Source organism: Fibroporia radiculosa (genome assembly GCF_000313525.1).
Source record: "Fibroporia radiculosa TFFH 294 genomic supercontigs, scaffold296, whole genome shotgun sequence".
NCBI lineage: Eukaryota > Fungi > Basidiomycota > Agaricomycetes > Polyporales > Fibroporiaceae > Fibroporia > Fibroporia radiculosa.
In genome coordinates this window covers 49916-68394 of record NW_012133193.1, presented here as the reverse complement: position 1 = coordinate 68394, position 18479 = coordinate 49916, and the positions used below count along the sequence as shown (strand labels likewise).

At 49.1% G+C, this 18479-nt stretch overlaps 3 protein-coding genes across 3 annotated transcripts; 2 read left to right on the top strand and 1 right to left on the bottom strand.

Annotated features, from left to right (window-relative positions):
- Positions 1-117: 117 nt before the first annotated feature.
- Positions 118-4506, bottom strand: FIBRA_00673 (uncharacterized protein; the record flags this gene model as incomplete). The annotated part of the gene is made up of 13 exons (XM_012322564.1): positions 118-822; positions 878-1003; positions 1054-1260; positions 1314-1433; positions 1486-1654; positions 1834-2046; positions 2096-2337; positions 2388-2800; positions 2849-3262; positions 3319-3442; positions 3492-3779; positions 3834-4225; positions 4281-4506. 13 exons carry the CDS (start codon positions 4504-4506, stop codon positions 118-120), a joined length of 3639 nt encoding a protein of 1212 aa, XP_012177954.1.
- Positions 4507-4871: 365 nt separating this feature from the next.
- FIBRA_00672 (uncharacterized protein) lies at positions 4872-8375 on the top strand (the record flags this gene model as incomplete). The annotated part of the gene is made up of 14 exons (XM_012322563.1): positions 4872-4952; positions 5004-5368; positions 5442-5611; positions 5668-5920; positions 5976-6057; positions 6107-6243; positions 6296-6516; positions 6584-6775; positions 6825-7003; positions 7055-7180; positions 7235-7652; positions 7706-8127; positions 8180-8283; positions 8336-8375. 14 exons carry the CDS (start codon positions 4872-4874, stop codon positions 8373-8375), a joined length of 2790 nt encoding a protein of 929 aa, XP_012177953.1.
- A 1401-nt stretch (positions 8376-9776) lies between these two features.
- FIBRA_00671 (uncharacterized protein) lies at positions 9777-12277 on the top strand (the record flags this gene model as incomplete). The annotated part of the gene is made up of 12 exons (XM_012322562.1): positions 9777-10041; positions 10094-10287; positions 10336-10390; positions 10442-10577; positions 10632-11069; positions 11123-11207; positions 11261-11346; positions 11398-11548; positions 11601-11672; positions 11729-11862; positions 11918-12016; positions 12067-12277. 12 exons carry the CDS (start codon positions 9777-9779, stop codon positions 12275-12277), a joined length of 1926 nt encoding a protein of 641 aa, XP_012177952.1.
- Between the last annotated feature and the right edge of the window lie 6202 nt (positions 12278-18479).

Here is an 18479-nt window from a genome sequence, read left to right as displayed (position 1 = left end):
GTGGTTGAAAACAATTCCTAACTTTAGACAGAAGCAGTGACAAGAGAAACGAAAGCGGAATTCAGCAGTAAAAGACTAGACTACAATACATTTAACACAGCATCAACACGCTTGCACCTAGAATCCACTGGCCGTCACCCGTAGCTGCTCCAACTTCTTTAGCACCTCGCCCACCGTCCGGTCCAGCTCTCCCGCAATCGCGCTCTGCTTGCTCGCCGGCAGCCGTGCAAACGTCTCGCACAGGTCCCCGTCCACGACCGCCTTCACCGGCACGTAGTACCCTCGCCACGTCAGGTGGTCCCGCCCCACCAGACTTAGCTGCTCTGTCCGCATGTGCTGTTCCAGCGTTGAGATAAAGTCCACGTCTTCCTTCGACACAAATGGCACCAAGATGCCGATCGTCCCATGCAGCCCGGTGTAGAGTAACACCTCGCGTCCACCCGCCACCAGTGACACTTTGTTAATTGACGTTACAATGTCTCCAACATGAAAGTGCGATAGCAACTCCGTCTTATGGGGTGCGCCTGCCAGGAGACCCTTTTCGTGCAAGATACCCGCACCGGTGGGGTCGTCATCGACTTGTTCGGATACCTTCGGGTCCAGACGATTCACGTAGATGTTGCCAAAGCGATCGGCAGAGGCTACAGTATTATAGTCCACCATGGTCATCGCTGACGTCCACCGCGGCTGCGTGTCGTCGGCGAACACGAGCAACTTGTTTTCTGGCGGCTTGTAGACGGCGAACGACACTGATTCTTGCATATCCCCAACGAGGATTCGCGAACCCTGGGTTGCGAGACTGACGATAGCAGAAGCAAAGGTCTATATAATTGCACATATGAACACCGTCAATAAGTGTGATGTGATAAAAGCCTACCTTGTTCTCCACTTTCCGGAGAAGCTTCTTTTTGCCCATATCGTACAATCTAAGAGCTTTTCCAACGCCAGCGACAAGCCTGCCTTGAAAGCCCAAGACTGCAAGCGGGACATCGTTCGTTTCGGTCTAAATGAATCCAGTTAACATCTTTCAACATTTAGACGCCTTTCACGCACCTTGTGCAGCAGCTCTAGGTTTGTGCCATCATCGGTAAACCTGTACGTTCGCAGGAAACCGCTTGTACATGATCGTGGAGCTAGGAATGTATCCTGTGCGGTTCCTACCACTAAGTGCAGTTCGCCAGAGCGCGCGGAAAATGAGACAACGGCAAGGGAGAACGCAGCCTCATTATTGTCCAGTGGAATGATGTTCACGGTTTTTGCCTGCATAAAAGCGATCGTTGGAGACGTTTCGGGGTACTCGAGTAACGGCTTACATCAACTGGATTTATGATACGGATGCATGATGCCCAAGTACCAGCAGGGGCCTTCTGTCGCCCAAACGTTTCCGGAGGGAGATTTACTAGTTCATCATCGACCATCTTCCCTTGCTGTCGCTGCACAAAACTATGAGCTTCCGAGAATAAGTGTAATGAGCCATTTGCTTACCAATTCTCCCAATGCCTTGGCAGAGGCCTCGTCACTCCTCACACGGTGATCCCCTTCGATGAGGTAAAACAGTCCATTCGTGGGATGCGAAATGAACTTGCGTGGAGTGTATGAAAGGGGAATTGCATCCTGTTTAAGCTTTGTGCCCAGTTTGGGTATCTGGAAAATCCTGAAACATCGACAGTAAGCAAGCAATCCCCATCGGTAAAATATTTAAGGTAGATAGGTGCTCAGTAGGAACAATTGGTATTATAATAGTTTGTCGGCATGTACGTTAATCGTACTACGACCCCTTGGTCTCATCTTTATGACCGCTTATCGGGTCACATAAAAAAATTCATGACTCACCGAAGTACGCTGCCAGAGATTCCAATAAGACCCTCTGGGCAAAGCTCAGCAGAGAAGCTCCACGCATAGTCGAGGTTCTCGAATATGAGAGGCGTGAAGTGCATGAGGTTTTGGTACGTGTAATTTAGCCATGATCGCGATGACAGCGCCAAAATACCCGGATTGCGTTGGACGAGCACTCGAATCAGCTTAATAGGACGAGTTCCCAAGAATCTGTCGCACATAAGCACTCAAGTAAGAGATAAGGATAACAGCTGCATACCGAGTGCGGGTGTCTGTCAATTGTCCGTTCACCGGGTCCAATACAGTACGTAGAAGGACACCATTTTGGAGACCAATGTTCACAAAGGACGTTGGCTGTGTCTTGTTTATGCCGGCGTCCAACATATCTGCAATACAGATTGCAGATGGTGGAGCAGTCAGCGCTTGCAAGCTGATGGTCTCCAGCGTACTCTCTGGGTCCAGTGAGACAATACGGACAGTTTGATCTTCACAACCCACAGCCTGCATGACAGTGTTCAGTATCCTCGCGTAATTGAGTTAATGGCTCATACCAGATAGGGGGTCCGCTGTCTGCCTTCGGGTACCTCTGCGATACTGAGCGCTAATACAGTACTGCCCATGGCTTTTCGGTCTTGGTATTCGTTTAGCTGACCATCCAAATCGAGCTCGAAGTACACAAGCTCTGCAGAGCTCAGTGCAACGACGACCTGACGTTTATTTGTCGTCGCAGCCACAATGGTCTTACCCTGTGGTACTCTCCACTCATTCACCCGCTTGTCGCTTAGTACATGCCGGATACCATGAGGGTGAACCTGGAGGAGAGCGTCGTAACCAATTTGTTGCACAGCCAGAGTGGGTGCTGATGAAAGGAAACCTGTGTCTTGGACTTCTTCGATAGTCTCGCCAATACAGAGTACAAGTGTACCGTTGACGAATGAAAGGATAATATAGGAGTCGTATGGATCTAGGTGTCATATAAGCAGGAGCTGAGCGGCATGAGCAGAATACGCACCATCTTCTTTGAGCTTGGTAGTCCAGACAGCATTGGGAATACCAGGTAAGTCGGAACTGACAACTTCCTCCACTTCAAGTCCGTGCCGAAGCATCCTAAATGTGCTGCGTCCTCCTCGGCCACATGCGGCGAAGACTTGAGGTGTATCCGAATTTGGCAGGAGGTTCATAACTTTAGCATCCAAGACTGGGGAAAGCGACTCCATCTCGTCAACTAAGGTGAGATTGTCCAGGATGTGCGGCTTAAAATAGGCATGAGGCAGGGGAGACGACGGGTCTGCCATTCCGAATGACGGGAATGATGTCGAAGAGAATTCAGGCTCATTATCATCGTCGCCGAGCTTCTGGAATTGATACAGATAGCTTTCGAGAATAATGTAAGAGACGCATATACGACAATTGAAATTATACTCAACTGATTACCAAATTCTGATGCTACAAATAAGAACCCGGACTTAAGGATACACAAACTTGAAGCGATAGGCACAGTGTCAAAGTACTTGATTTTCAATGCTCTCACGTCTTGATCTTCATGCTCGATCGTCACTTTGTACAGATCACCTTCTTCGCTTTGCAAGAGAAAGAAAAAGGCACCCTGTACATAATGAGCATAATGTTATTTTATCTTCAGCTCCAACTCATACCTTCATCTTGTGCATGACAGCTGCTGTGATAATAAGACCACGATGCGTATCTGCGAGAGGATGCTGTCTTCGCGGAATGGGGATACGGTGCTGAGGTGCATCCATATGTCGGTAAATAATATGGTCTTCGCAGCACACCAACACACCAGAGGGCCCATCATAACGGTCGGATGAAGCCAATTGGCCACCTGGCACCTGTACAAGTAAATTTGCTCGAGGGTCTGTCGGCTCGCTCCATTTTCGAACGACATGGTTCAGACCAAGGTCAAGCTCGTAGTACGTCAGCATCTTGGAGCGATGCATCAGACTTCTAACGTTGAATTAGATGACCACGACACGCACCTTCTCAGCATTGTTAAACGCCTCGCCTGTCGGGTCTTGGTCTGAGTCCGAATAATCTACTTCGAGTGCTGCAAACATTGGGTTATCGAAACCGACATCCAAGCCAACTATGTGGTGAATAATCGAGTTGTTTTTGTGGGCCTCCAAAGGAGAGGAGATGGTGAGATTGGCTGCGGCATCCCGGTTCAGAATGTAAACCAGCTTGGCCTTTTCGACGGCAGAAATCATGACACTCCGGCCTTTGGGATCGGTGGCGAGATACTGCCCGGGTACGATACGCCGAGCTCCAGACTTCCCATACGTTTCTTGGTGCACCTTTGTGAAGCTGCTTGTTTTTGGATCGTAGTCTAAAATGACAATACGGCCCGAATCGGACCCTACAACTGCGTAGTCTAAGAGGCGTTGCAACGTTAACACGATTTGAAAGTAATACGCACAGTAGCTCACCCTTGGTACCGCCGGTCAGTCGAAAAGCGGCCAGTGAGCGAATGGATCCAAAGACGTCGCTGGCAATCACAGTGGAGACTTTTCCGCTCTGTACGTCGGGTCGTAATAGCTCCAAGCGTGTACCCCGAGAGACAATAATTTCTTGCTGTCTTGAACCGGAGAAGTTACCCGCGATTGCATGCGTGATGGCGGTGGGTGGCTGAAGGGTCAAATTGTAGAGATGCATGGCACGACCAGGAAGAGCACCGCGTATAGGACGATACCAGGTGTCGCTGATGCAGTGACAAGAATCTCAGAGCTAGTCACTGGAAGCCACCTGACGCAGCGAAGAGACTCGACAGAGACTCTCAGCACCGGTCGCGTTGGGCTGGCGGGGCGTGACGAAAGCGCAAGTAACGGTCAGTGTCACGTCTTCTCATCGGCCACTCACGTGTAGACGCGTCGCGTAGAACGCGTTTCCGCGTCTCAGCCATCCGCGTCTGGAAATTACTGCTCGCTCTCTTGTCCCAATATCAAGGCTGCTTGACCGTCGTGTCGCTCTGCTATATTATTCTACACAAATTTTTTCTTTCCTCAAACAACGATTTATGAATGCGAGTCCTGTGTGTGGCAGAGAAGCCTTCCATCGCAAAATCCATAACTCAAATCCTCTCTGGAGGACAATTCACAACCGTTCGTATTGACAGTGATTTCTTTCGTCTGTGCATTTATTTTGTATTTCAGAGAAGCACAGGATGCCCGTATATCAAGGACTATGACTTCAACTATCCACAAACCAACTCATTGTTTACCATCACTGCCGTGACTGGTCATTTATTAGACTACGACTTCAGTCTCGCTTATTCTAAATGGTCATCTTGTGATCCGTTCCAACTGTTTGAAGCTCCCATAGAAACCTCTGTCAAGAAAGACTCCAAGGCTATCGCACAGAATTTGACGAATGAAGCCAAACGCGCCCAGACTTTAATGATCTGGACGGATTGTGATAGGGAAGGAGAGAATATTGGCTCAGAGATAGCACAAATTTGCCGGAGGGCCCAGCGCAACATCACGATTAAACGCGCGCGCTTTAGTGCAATCATCCCCCAGTGCGTTCATCATAAAGGGGGGTGCAAGTGTGTTCAATATAGCAGAAGGCTGATACTCCAAGTATGTGTACAGACAGATACACAATGCCGCTCAGCATCCTGTGAATTTGAACATGGCACAAGCAAATGCAGTAGAGGCGCGCATTCATCTGGATCTTAGAGTGGGCTCAGCTTTCACCCGCCTGCAGACACTCAACCTACAACGGCGATTTGAAAATCTCAAAGACGATATTATCTCGTATGGTAGGACTTCCATCTTTCGGATTGGTTCTCGGATGTCAAATCACCACGCTGCTCAGGTCCTTGTCAGTTCCCTACCCTAGGATTCGTTGTCTCCAGATACAACCAGGTCAAGTCGTTCGTCCCAGAAACGTTCTGGTACATTTTTCTATCACTTACAACACAATCTCCTACGGGCGATGAGGAAACAGTGTTCAATTGGAAACGAGGCCATCTGTTTGAGTTCGATATCGCCATGATTTTGTACGAGGATGTGTTGGCTGCACCAGTGGCCCGCGTGACTCGGGTTATCACGAAAGATACCAAGAAATGGTGTGCGCGAATGACACTGTCTGGAGCATCTGTCCATTTTAATATGGAATTACAGGAAACCGCTTCCGCTGACAACTGTAGAGCTGCAAAAGAAGGGCTCTAGACTTTTGCGGATATCTCCTAAACAAATACTGGATGTATGTATTTGAGGCCAAAGTTCCTGTCCGATTGCTTATATGCCTATAGATCGCAGAGCGTTTGTATCAACAAGGGATCCTTTCATACCCTCGCACGGAAACAGACCAATATGATCCCCAATTCGATTTTATGACCCTTGTGGGGAAGCAGACGGTAGATCCCGTCTGGGGTACTTTCGCCTCTAGGTCAGTGTTACAGTCGTGGTTCTGGACGCATATCCAAGTTTTGTCTACCTAGACTCCAGAACGGCCAATTCGGCAGGCCAAGAGGAGGTCAGAAGAATGACAAGGCGCATCCTCCTATACATCCGACCGCATATGCAGGCAATCTTGCGGGAGACGACAAGAGGGTGTATGAGTACATCACCCGCCGATTCCTCGCATGCTGTTCGAAGGATGCGCTCGGCTGGGAGACAACGGTGACTGTGATTTATGGAGAGGAGGAATTCACTGCGAAAGGTCAGCTCAAATAGAAACTTCCGCACGTCATCTGAGTTTATGATGCTACGAAATCCCTTGAGATTAGGTTTGACCGTTAGAGAACGGAACTACCTCGAAGTATATCCCTACGATAAATGGTCTGACAAGGAACTGCCTCACTTTGAGGAAGGTCAGGCGTTCGTGCCGACTGTGTGCGAGCTGAGAGAAGGACAAACGACGAAGCCGAACTTACTCACCGAAGCTGACCTGGTTACCATGATGGATAAGAACGGTATTGGTGGGGCTTCTCTCGTACTCTTCAGCATACATGTTACTAAGTGCTTTAGGTACGGACGCAACAATCGCGCAACACATTCAAACTATCGTCGACCGTAACTATGTCATTGAGCGCATGCATGGCACTACAAAGTATCTTGTTCCATCTACTCTTGGAATTGGCCTGGTGGAGGGTTATGATGCTATAGGGTTCGAGAGGAGTATGAGTCGACCGCAGCTACGTCGAGAGGTAAGAATTTTCTAGCGGTTTTCTTCCATTGATGTGTACATGAAGTGATAGACCGAGCGACGAATTGTGGGCATATGTGAGGGCACTATGTCCAAAATGGAGGTTCTCAATGAGAGTATTGAGCAGTACAAGGAAATGTACATGAGAACCAAGCATCAATTCAACAGACTCGTTACTGTATGTGACCCTGACTCCTCTTGATGGCACCGGTTCTCATGGCAGATATTACAGTGTGTAGGTGACCGTTTACAAGGTAACGCCGATGCCGCCAACGCGAATATCGACGATGACGATGATCCCAATGATGGCATGGGCGGCGCAGGTGGGGCGGGTCGAGGAGCAAGGGGAGGTCGAGGAGCAAGAGGCGGTAGGGGCGGAAGAGGAGGAAGGGGTGGGAGAGGTGGGAGAGGTGGTGTGCCAAATGCCGGTCGAGCAGATAACGACAGCGACGACAATTTTGATGGAGGTGCTCCACCAGTACGAAGAGAACGAGGTGCTCGTGGCGCTTCTCGTGTCAGTGCTGCTACTGGGAGAGCGTCGTCATCTCGACGGGGTCGGGTCGGGCGCGGAGCCACTGGTACAAGCGCGAGCGCAAGTTCATCTATGGTTGTACACCAGCCACCGCCTGCAGATGGGGATTCGGATGAATGTGAGTGTCTCTTTGCTGTTCGTCTCAGGCAAATCTGACCTTCAAATTTGGAGACTGGAACGATCCTCCTGAAGTTCTGCCTGTAGCGTCTATCCCAGCGCGCATTCCACCCAGGGCGCCACTGCTCCCTCCATCACCGCCGATCCATTCGTTTGCATCGCGGCGAGCAAGCTTGTCGTCATTGGCTCCCAATTGTCAGTGCGGGGTTGTTGCTCAAGAACGACCCGTCATGAAGGAAGGCTCTAACAAGGGCCGCATGTTCTGGACCTGTGACACCAGAACTTGTGATTTCTTCCAATGGTCAGAGGAGCCATCGTCACTCGCAGGCCCCTCAAATTCAGGTTCTCGGACATCTAGCTCGACCATTCCGGCGAAACGACCACTGAATGATGCAGAGAGACGTCGATGCACTTGTGGGATGACTGCGGTCATCAGGGAGACAACCACTGGGGCCAACAAGGGCAGAAAGTACTGGGTATGTCCGAATGAGTCAAGAAAAGCTAAGTGCAAGTACTTCGAATGGGCAGAAGAAGGTAACGTTCCAGTGGCAAACCAAGGGTGGGACGGCGGGACTTGCCGCAAGATCGACACTGGAGCGGCGGAAGGCTCTACATCAGGAGAATGTTTCAAGGTGCGCCACACCACTCTTTTCACACCGTATTATGCATTCATGTTCTATTCAGTGCGGCCAGAAGGGACACTGGGCAAACTGTAAGATTTTAAACATTTTTTCTTGCTTCTTTGGAAAACGAATTAAACCCTTCGTTAGCATGCCCTAACATGGGTCTCCCACCGTCGAAGAGAACTAAGAGTGCTCCGGATGCTTCTTCATCGGATCGCGCTTGTTTTAAATGTGGTCAAGATGGACATTTCATGAGCGGTATGTTTAATCCCGGCCACCTTAAATTTCTCTCGTTTTATGAATCTTTATAGCATGTCCAAATAACGGTATGGCCGGGCGATCAAGAAACTCCGGGGCTGCTGGTGTGGCCTGCTTCAAATGTGGCGAAGATGGGCACTACAGTAATGGTAAGTGTTGCTTGTTAGGTGATCTTCATCATTTGACTAGTCCGCTAGCGTGTCCGGGGGCCACTGGCAAATCAACTTCGACGAGGGGTACGAAGCGAGGTCGAGGTACTCGTCGATCGAGTTCAACCAGTGCCCGAGGAAGTAGTAGACGAGGACGCAAGAAAGCCTCCCACATAAGTGCAGCAGACGACTTCTGATTACTATATACTGCTCCAACAGCTGTGCATGAGAACGCTTATGACTATGCAGAAGATGTATGTACAATAAGCTTCACTAACTCTGATTGATTGGAGAAGTGCGTGAATTCTGCGCCCCGAGTGTGGCGAGCAAGACTGATTTCACGAATGTCGATATTGAATGGTTCCGACGGGTGCCACAGACAGCAATGTGTGTGAGCGAAAGGGCCTCGTAGTAGTAAATCAAGGTGAGCCTCACGAAGTCAAAGCACCCAAACGCCGTCACTTCTACCAGTTTGAACGGATCACACATTCGGATTGATTACTTGGAGAGACATTCAGGAGGCCACCGCGGATCTTGAAGCGTGAAGCAGACTCCATTCATTCATTACTGGTTTACTGGAATAACGGTGCGTAAGTTCATAGTACATAACTTCCGTTCAGTGATTTATAGTGTACGTATGGACTATTCGAATGCCGTCGTTTTCATCCATCAGTTGTGTCATGTAGAAGTACTGAGTCAATGTTAGTTATGGTACACTACGAGGAGGATTGGGTAACTTTCGATGGACACTTGGAGCTCATTCCTGAAGACCATAGCTCATCAAAACAAAACTGAGTCGGCCCAGGTTCGAACTGAGGACCTTCTGTGAACACATGTTAGACAGATGCGATAACCAACTACGCCACCGACCCACACGTTAAGCGGGATGTTATAACGTATATATATTAAGTCCAAGGTCTGAGGCATTCTCGCAAGTAACTTCCGCTCCCTTCAAACATTTTCCTCCGAACTCCTACATCCGCTTCCGTTGCCTAGAACATCTAGCGTTTCTCGAGACGCTTTTAACTCTTCCACAGTCAACTGTAATACCACAAGAAGGAAGGCACATCCACGTTGGATATATTATCAGAAACCATGGCTATTGAAGATGCAAATTCAGTCACGACTCGTCTGCTGACATTGTTGAACGTCTCCGCCACGAAGAAGAAGAAACGAAAGGCATCCTTCGAAAAGCTAGAGTCTAGGCCGGGGGGGAGACTCAACAAGCGCCATGCAGTGCCCTCGACTGACACTGAACAACCTGCTGAAGTCCAGATATCCGACGAACCTGCTGCCGCTGAGGGCACGAACGACGATCGAGATGACACCGCGGCTGAACAGGACGATAACGTTGAGGATGGTGCGTTTCTATGTTGCAAAAATCCACTTTCCCCACTTATGCAGGCTTCCAGGAGATATACAGGATCCATATGAACAGCACTTCGGTGCGAAGTCTGTTTTAGTCACCGAGAAATCTAAGCATGCTGCAGATCAACGAGCATGGACAACATCTAGAGAGCGACATGGTAGGCTGGGCAATTTGGTTCTATCAATCCCTGAGGATTCTACACCCCTGGCACCTATAGTGGATACAAAGCGCGTGTTGGTGCGTCATTCCTATCTTAAAACTCGTCGTTATTTATGGAGCGTGTAGATTTCCGACAAGCTAAAACAGCCGTTCTCGGAACGACAGGCAAAGTTACCTCGAGGTATGCTTGGCATACGAGTTGATAACAGTCATTTTCACTACTTTTTCATAGAGATAATGGAGTTGCAGAATGATATGCTGTCTCTCCTGTTATCTCAGAGAGACGTGTACTTTACCCGCACGCCGCTCGATGTCCACCAAAACCTGCGAGAGATCATCACTCTTCATGCACTCAACCATATCACCAAGTGCGTATGCATATAATCTGCTCAGCAGCTCAATTCTGAGCTGGTGGTGCGTAGAAAGCGTCGTCGGATTCTGAAAAATAATGAGCGCCTGACTCACGCATCAAAAGCTGGAAACCCAGCACCTGAAGACGTTCAAGATCAGGGTTTTACACGTCCCTCTGTTCTTATTTTGCTCCCCTTCCGATCTTTTGGCATCAAGTGGGTTAGTGCGTTGACTTCGCACACGCCTTCTCCTTCCTACCAGGTGGAAAATCGCGCTCGTTTCTACACAGAGTACGGACTTCCGCCTGGTGCATTGGATAAACTCGCCAATGAAGAACCTGGTACCCATCCGCGAGACCATGTCGACATGTTTAGCGGTAACGCTGACGATGCGTTCAGACTTGGTGTGAAGATAACACGTAAAAGCGTTAAATTATTCGCTGACTTCTATGGGTGTGACCTCATCATGGCGAGCCCGTTGGGCCTTCGCATGTCAATTGAAAAGGAGAAGTGCGTAGTGTTTTTTTTGGCGCATTGACCGTCGTAGTGATCAGTATCCCTAGGAGCTCAGACTTCCTTTCGTCGATCGAAGTGCTTGTCGTCGATCAGGTGGATGCCTTGACAATGCAAAATTGGGAACACCTGCAGGTATATGCATATTATTATACCATGAGTAATGTCTGAAGTTGCCTCTATGTCAGTATATTTTTGATCGCCTCAATCGGCTCCCTATCGAATCGCACGACGTCGATTTCTCTCGCATCAAGCCATGGTACCTCGACGGAAAGTGAGTATATAGCACTGGAAGCACTGTCACCTTTTTAACGTGGTTTCATAGTTCGGCATATCTCCGCCAGTCTATTTTACTCTCTGCGTATGAAACACCGGAGATACGCGCATTGTTTAATGCCTCTCTAAAAAATGTCGCGGGAAAACTTAGGACGGAACGACGATGGAGCCCTGTGCAGGTACCCGAAGGGATTGATCAGGTATCTTCCATCGGACGTTCGATAACATTTCTAATGCTGACATGGGATGCAGAATTTTATTCAATTTGATTGTGCTAGTCCGACAGCGGAGGCGGATAAGAGATTCGACTACTTCACTACTCAGGTATTCCGGAATTCTGTTTACTACGTTTAGCGTGTTCTCACATTGTGGTGTGATAGTTGCTACCCGCAATCCTGAAGTCTGCCGTGCAAAGCGCGAATACTGTCATTTTTATTCCGTCTTCCTTCGACTTTATTCGTGTACAAAACTACTTCAGAAAGAATATTGGTGTATCGTTCGCTGTCCTTTCAGAGTAAGGCTTCCATTATGTTATTTAAATAGTCCCTATTGATACTTATCCTCTGTAGATATTCTTCTAATCAGGACATATCCCGTGCTCGTCAGGCATTCTTCTCAGGGAAAAAGGCTTTCCTCCTCGTGAGCGAACGTTTCCACTTCTTCAGAAGGTTTGTGAACGTGCCGTTTAAATTCTACCCGATCCCTGACGTTAGCGCAGGTATAAAATTAGAGGTATCCGTAACCTCATCTTCTACGGACCGCCAGATCATCCACAATTCTATACCGAGTTCCTTTCATATCCTTTCCTGGACGACGAAGTGGAGGCTTCTGACGTAACCTGCCGGGTGCTGTACTCCAAGTATGATTGGTTGAGAATGGAGAGGATTGCGGGTACTGACGCCGCCGCGGAGCTGATCAAGCGCAGCTAGTTTTGGCCTGTTCTCGACAAGCCAGCTCTGAGCCTGTACACACAAACGTTTTCTGTAATTGATCTAGCAGTCACTGATCGCAGACTTAAAAAGTAAGCGATGTACTCCCGCAGCGCGTCCTCAAGCAAATCACAATCACAGTAAGATCTCGTTAATATACATACGGTTCAACTTTCTGGCAGCCGTGCGGCTGCTTCACACTGACACATACTACTTAGTATGTGATTATGACTGACTACGCATTTCTGCAGATATATCTTGTGATAAGTGAGTACGTCACTGTCTGTGCTTGCTAAGCCTACCGGATCTACTTTAGGTTCCGAGCATCTTCAGTCATCAGTATTTATCTATTGCTGTATCTTTCGCCTTGTTCGCCAATCTCTTGTTGCCAGTCATTTTCCCCCAACACAGGATTACATGCACTGACTTGGAGCAGACGGGCTTGATTTTTAGACTTTGGACTTGCTCTGGACACAGAGATAAAGCACGTATGTCTGCTGTTTAAAGTACGATATCACGAACCTGAAGTTATAACAGATGGCACTATGTGAGACTCCCGCAAGACCTCTGAGGGAACGATCAAGCAATTTGGAGTTGACGCGATCGCGAGTTGGAGGGCTCTCTCAGGAGAAGCCAGGTTCCAGGTGTTTATGACGGTGAGATCGTGGATGTTATAGTGTTGCTCTCTGTAGCTAAATCTACAATTACTACAGGCAAGTCCTAAATACATGCTCTCTGCATCCTGCGGTTTCCGGCCATGCCTAATAGATGTGGTACATATCGACACCTAGCTAGTTAGCGAGCTCTCGACTGGTCTCGCACCCATGTCTCTACAAGCCCCCGCTCAATAGGCACCCACCGGGTAAGGTCAGTCGGAATGCCTACAGGTCACTTGATTGGTTCTCTTCCAGCGTCCCTCAGTTGGGTACGAGACCACTCTCGACGCCCGCCCAGGCGGAGATCAGGACTACGGCTGCTATAAATGCGGGTGATGAGTGGACGTTACGCAGAACGCCGCACTGAGATAGTGGGTATGTGGAGCCGCGCAGTGCCGGCGGAGGCGTCTGCACATGAGTGGTGAATGGGAGTGACGCGGCAAGGAGAGAGAGCGCATCATGTTCGGGTTGTGTAGGACCCCTGTACTAGTATGCCTCTCCAGTGCACTGGCTGGAAACTCCAACATGTTGAGATGATCGCTGACATACCCATCCCAAGGGTCCCGACATTAATCAGCCAAACACGAAGGGGGACTGTCAGTTTTTAAGCCGGTCATCTAGTCCCGACACGACTTTGAGTAGTACCACTCGGAGAGAGCATGACCACGGTTCACAGGCATACACTTATCTGTATGCTAAATGCTTCAGATTGGCCCCACTGGCTCGACTCACTACGTATCCCAGACCCTCCGGCTAATACTGTCACGACAGTCGATATTGGAATTCGTAGACGAGGCATGATGATCACTGTCCAGAAAGTCACATTCGCGAAATATGCGTCTGAGCAGACTTTGACCGAAGAACAATCTGGTCCTAGGGTCCGGGCACAAAAAACCGGATCAGCGGCCTACTGCTCCAGCCTTTTAAAGGTGTATCCAGGGGTCCTGCAGGTACTAGTTGGGTACTATGCTGACACGCTGTCGTGGGCAAGAAGTGCATTTTGGAGAGCGCATTGAGCGTGATCTGGAAGTGGCTCTGGAAAGGTGAGCCAAGATGCCGAAGGCCGCAACACGACGGCAGGACTCGACTTACCACGTCAACGGGAACCTGCACTTTACTACTCATTCTCGGTCACGTACTCGATCGATGCCCTGCACTCCAGCGCAGAGATGTCAATGGCGAGTCGAATGTCGCTCACGACGTGGTGTGCATTCAGCATTTTTGTGATCCCGCCGAGATGTTCGCTAACGCGCCTTTTAAAAGAGCTGCAACGCAAGGGTTCACGACCAGAGCTGGAGATAGCCAAGCTATAGCATGCGACGCCTTATCATTGCCATGCAATGACCCACACCTTGCTGCAATCTGGCCCACATTAACATCACATTGATGCTTCGTCGCGTGAGATCCATCACCTGAAAAATCCTCAATATAGTCAGGTGAATGTGCCTGGAAGAGAGAAAAGATGGCCTACTCGTAGTACAGAAGGAAGATGGGCCCTGATCCAAATGCGAGGCGCTGACAATGGTCGCCGCCTTGGTGGGGACACCAATAAGAGGTAGAGTAGATTGGCGACTCATGGTTCGAGAAGATCACAGTGGAACGACACTGGTGGAGATATTGTCGAGAGGACTATGATCGCAGGAATCTGGCGAAAGAGGGAGACGAAGTGATAGTGAGATTGTGGAAGGGGAAAGCAGCAAGGATAAGGGTGATAAAAGCAGGTCTAGTCAATCCAGGAGAACATTGGAAGTAGCTGAAGTAGACAAATCATGCTATTGCACGCCCAATTCTACAAGCCTCGTGATATAGCGACGTAACAGAGGGGTGCAACTCACCTGACGAATTGGTGTGGGCGGCGTCATTGGCGTTTGAAAGGGAGTCCACGCTTCGAAATGCCAATGATTACCTGAGGGGCTGGTACCCAAGTATGCGCAGACCAGCGCTGAAAGCTCTGCTCGTCTGATACTTCTTCTCGTTTAGCAGGACGCGGACCCATGTGTGGGTGACCTCCAAAAACAAATCGCACATCAACCCAGAAGTAATCAGCTAGGCTACTAGTAGGTGAATTTTTGAGTCTTCTTCCAACGGGGAAAACAATTCAATAGCTACCTGCAAGACCACTAATAACGGGATTTTTGCATGGCTAGAACTTGGAACACCCTCTACGGAGGGCAGGTATTGGCCATATTCTATAATCCAAAATCCGACCGCCCAGACATGCCGATGGCTTCTTGGCGAAGGATATTGCCCGAGGTTCGGATGTCATGTGCCGATAAAGTCGATGATACCATGCACGATTGTCATGCCCATACGACAACAGGTGGCGTTCATGAACAACTATAAGATATCTTTGAGTGGTACGCAGAAAATGTGTGACTTGCCAATACTCCGGGAAATCATATTCCCTGGATTTCCCTGAAGCAAGCCTGGGATTGAAGCCGCCAACAAAAACATATCTTACGTTATTGCCAAATGTGGCCACTACCTGGGATACTGAAACACGTAAGACTTGGCCTCCATAAAAAGCAAAGAAAGATTAAGAATGGGGAAAGCAAAAAGAGTGAGCTGATTTGGGAGTAGAGGCAATAGTGCGTATCATTCTCGCATAGATGGATACGAGCTACGTCTCGCAGTTTGAATGGCACTATATGATTAATGCAGTGATCCTACTGCGATATGCCTGGCGACACAGTGAAGCAGCCTATAAGAGAAAGGTCAGCAAAGCCTGAACACAGAATGAAAAAGGAGTACATTGAAGCCCATATATGTTGCAAAAATGTTGCATGATCTGAAGGCGATAGGTGTTTTCAAGGGTCCGCATAGTTCAAATGTGGAGAAAGGTCCACCCTTTAGAGCCCGAGACCCAGATTGAAATGTCATTTCAATTCAGCCCCTTCCTGTCAGGTCGCGGTTAGCCCGGAAATATGTGATGGGATTGAAGTATGTCTTGGCATCGATATTTGACGATCTTTGTATTACCGACATGATGTTATCCGTAGTAGAGTAAGATCGCGTTTAAAAAAACACGCTCCAGATGGGGAATCATAAAACATGGAAATTGTATAGCACGCAAATAGTACACGCTGAAAGACGAGGCTGGGCCTATCAGTTCAAGACATGTATACTAATGGGATCATTACATACCTCGTCAGACGATTCAAGACCAATATGATCCCTTCAAAATGCTTTTGCTTTTTGGAGAATCGTGACTTTGTACGCAGGATGAGAACAAGGATTCGTTATTACGGCCAACTTAGTGGTTGACATTGAAGTTAGCAGAGGTTGAGAGGCGCTGGTGAACCCTTACGCCCAAATTAACGCCCATCGATATTACTCTTTTTTTTTTATATTCAGGTGGTTTATACTCCGTACCCTTAGATACATGTAGAGTGTTGAGAAATGCAGATCCTATCTAACCTGTCACGGCCGGTATTCAGCCAGATACGTCATTGTCCATATCCCGGGTCCCCCCTTGGGGTAGAATATAGTCCACTTGACATGCAACGTCCCCCAGGAACGTGGGTGGTGGGTAACGGTCCCCACACTTAAGGGGTTCCCTTGCGGGGCCCCACCAACTAGCTCACTTCCCACTTCTTGAACTGTTCCAGTTCCTCCCAAGTTGGTTCCGACCCCGGGGCATGGTTCGGTCAGAGTGCGCCACAGGCCGTCCACTCCGCCTCCCTATAGGGTGGGGCCCTTCAGGGGGATCGATATTACTCAAAATCTTGTCGCAGGCCCGGTCAGTGCGGTCACGACTCACCTCAAGCTTATTCTCATCCTCAAACATCTGTGAGCTTGGGACCTGACAGATCGATAGCAAATACTACTTCCCCGTCCATCCTGGACCTCGCTAGAGCATGTGCTCTTAGAACATGTATGTGACAACCTGAATTACTTCCTTGAATCCACATATCTGCACGTATCCGCGTCTTCGCCTTCATCATGGCTTGCAGCGGACCGATACAATGTACGCGTAGAATCTCCGTCATGTGAAAAACTCCGCAGCACCCAGTCCGTGGAGCCCTGGCGGCCTGAGCGGAGTGGCGCGGACGTGGACGCGCCTCGCATTACTCCCGCACAGTGCGTTCGGCGCGCATAGTCTTGCGCGGAAATTGAATGTTGATGGCTGCCATCTTTCTCCTATAGGTGGCACCTTCCCTTTGTGCGTCATTAGCATAGGAAGCAAGAATTTTAACCCGGCACAATGCACGCTGATTGATCCCAGTATTTGCCTTCCTATGACGAGGATGCCACATGCCCTGCGGCTCCGAGTTAGGACTAGCACTCGTGAGGGAGGGCACCCCTAAGGCCTGCATCAACGCCACTATATCCTAGTGGGTGGTGACGTGCATCGTAAGCTAATTCGTGTACCTTGGACATACCTCGCAAATGGGAATTGGACCGGGAGCACGCATCAGCCAAGACAGCCACGGCGCATTGACTGAAAACTGTGCGCCTTCTCTCCCTCCTCTACTTCTGCGCCGCCTGATGTCAAGATCTCTCAGGCATCCGCACTGTATTAATAGCCTCAAGGCTAGCGTCCTTCATTTGCGAACGTGCGGAATTGTATTATGATTCTAGCATTATTATGATACTGTGGAATTCACACTGTGCGTTCGTCACACATGTAGGACTCATCGACGTTCATTGTACGACGTCCCTCTTGCAGTCTCGGAAGGGGCATGCATTTTCCACGTGTCCGCATAAGTATGGACCACACAGAAGCGGTAACAAGAGCCGCGTTCTCGTATGTAACCTATCCCGTTCCAGAGATTTGATAATTGGTCATAGAACCTCGTCTCGTGTCTGTTCTGGCCGTTGGTCGCGACGTGTATCTCTAGCCCAAGGACTTTTTACTTTCCCATCGTCTCCGTAACCTAATGCAAATCAGAACAAAGACACCCTCTCTCAGACTTACCATCAGGGAGCGTCGAAGGGCATCTGTGAACCTGTGATTAAGGCAACCATCGATCCACGAGTTGCTGATGCTCCCCTATGCTCCCTAGGTCCGGGACTCCGATACCAGAGAGTTCAGAGGCGTGAGAGTATTAGTTCCATGGTTTACATAAATGGCCTGATGCTGTGGCATTGATAGAACACAGGACGCCGAAAGGCGGTGCGGAAGGTTATCCTGATGACAGATCCCGAGTCCTACTTTGTCCCTATAATTTGCATTGTGAATCTGTAAGCATGACCAATGCCCTTTTCCTATTAATATGATGCGGTGCTCCAGTGCGTCCGACCAAAACGATGTACTCAGCAGAGTCAGCACTTGGAGTACACTTTGGGGGAATGGAATCCGGCAACCGTGTTGCACGAGCCACTGCGGAGTGTACAGTGTGTGTATCCCATCCCTGTCTCCTTCAAGTGTCGCTCGCACCAAGTGCTCCGATCACAGCTGCGATTGCCAATTGAAACCCACATGCAGTTGCCATTTGATCTGTGCAGATATTCGTACAACACATTCTAAAAGTAGGTGGTCTCGTGCCCGGACGTGTCTTGAAGACACGTCCGGGTACGAGACCGAAGGTGGGTAGCGTACAGGG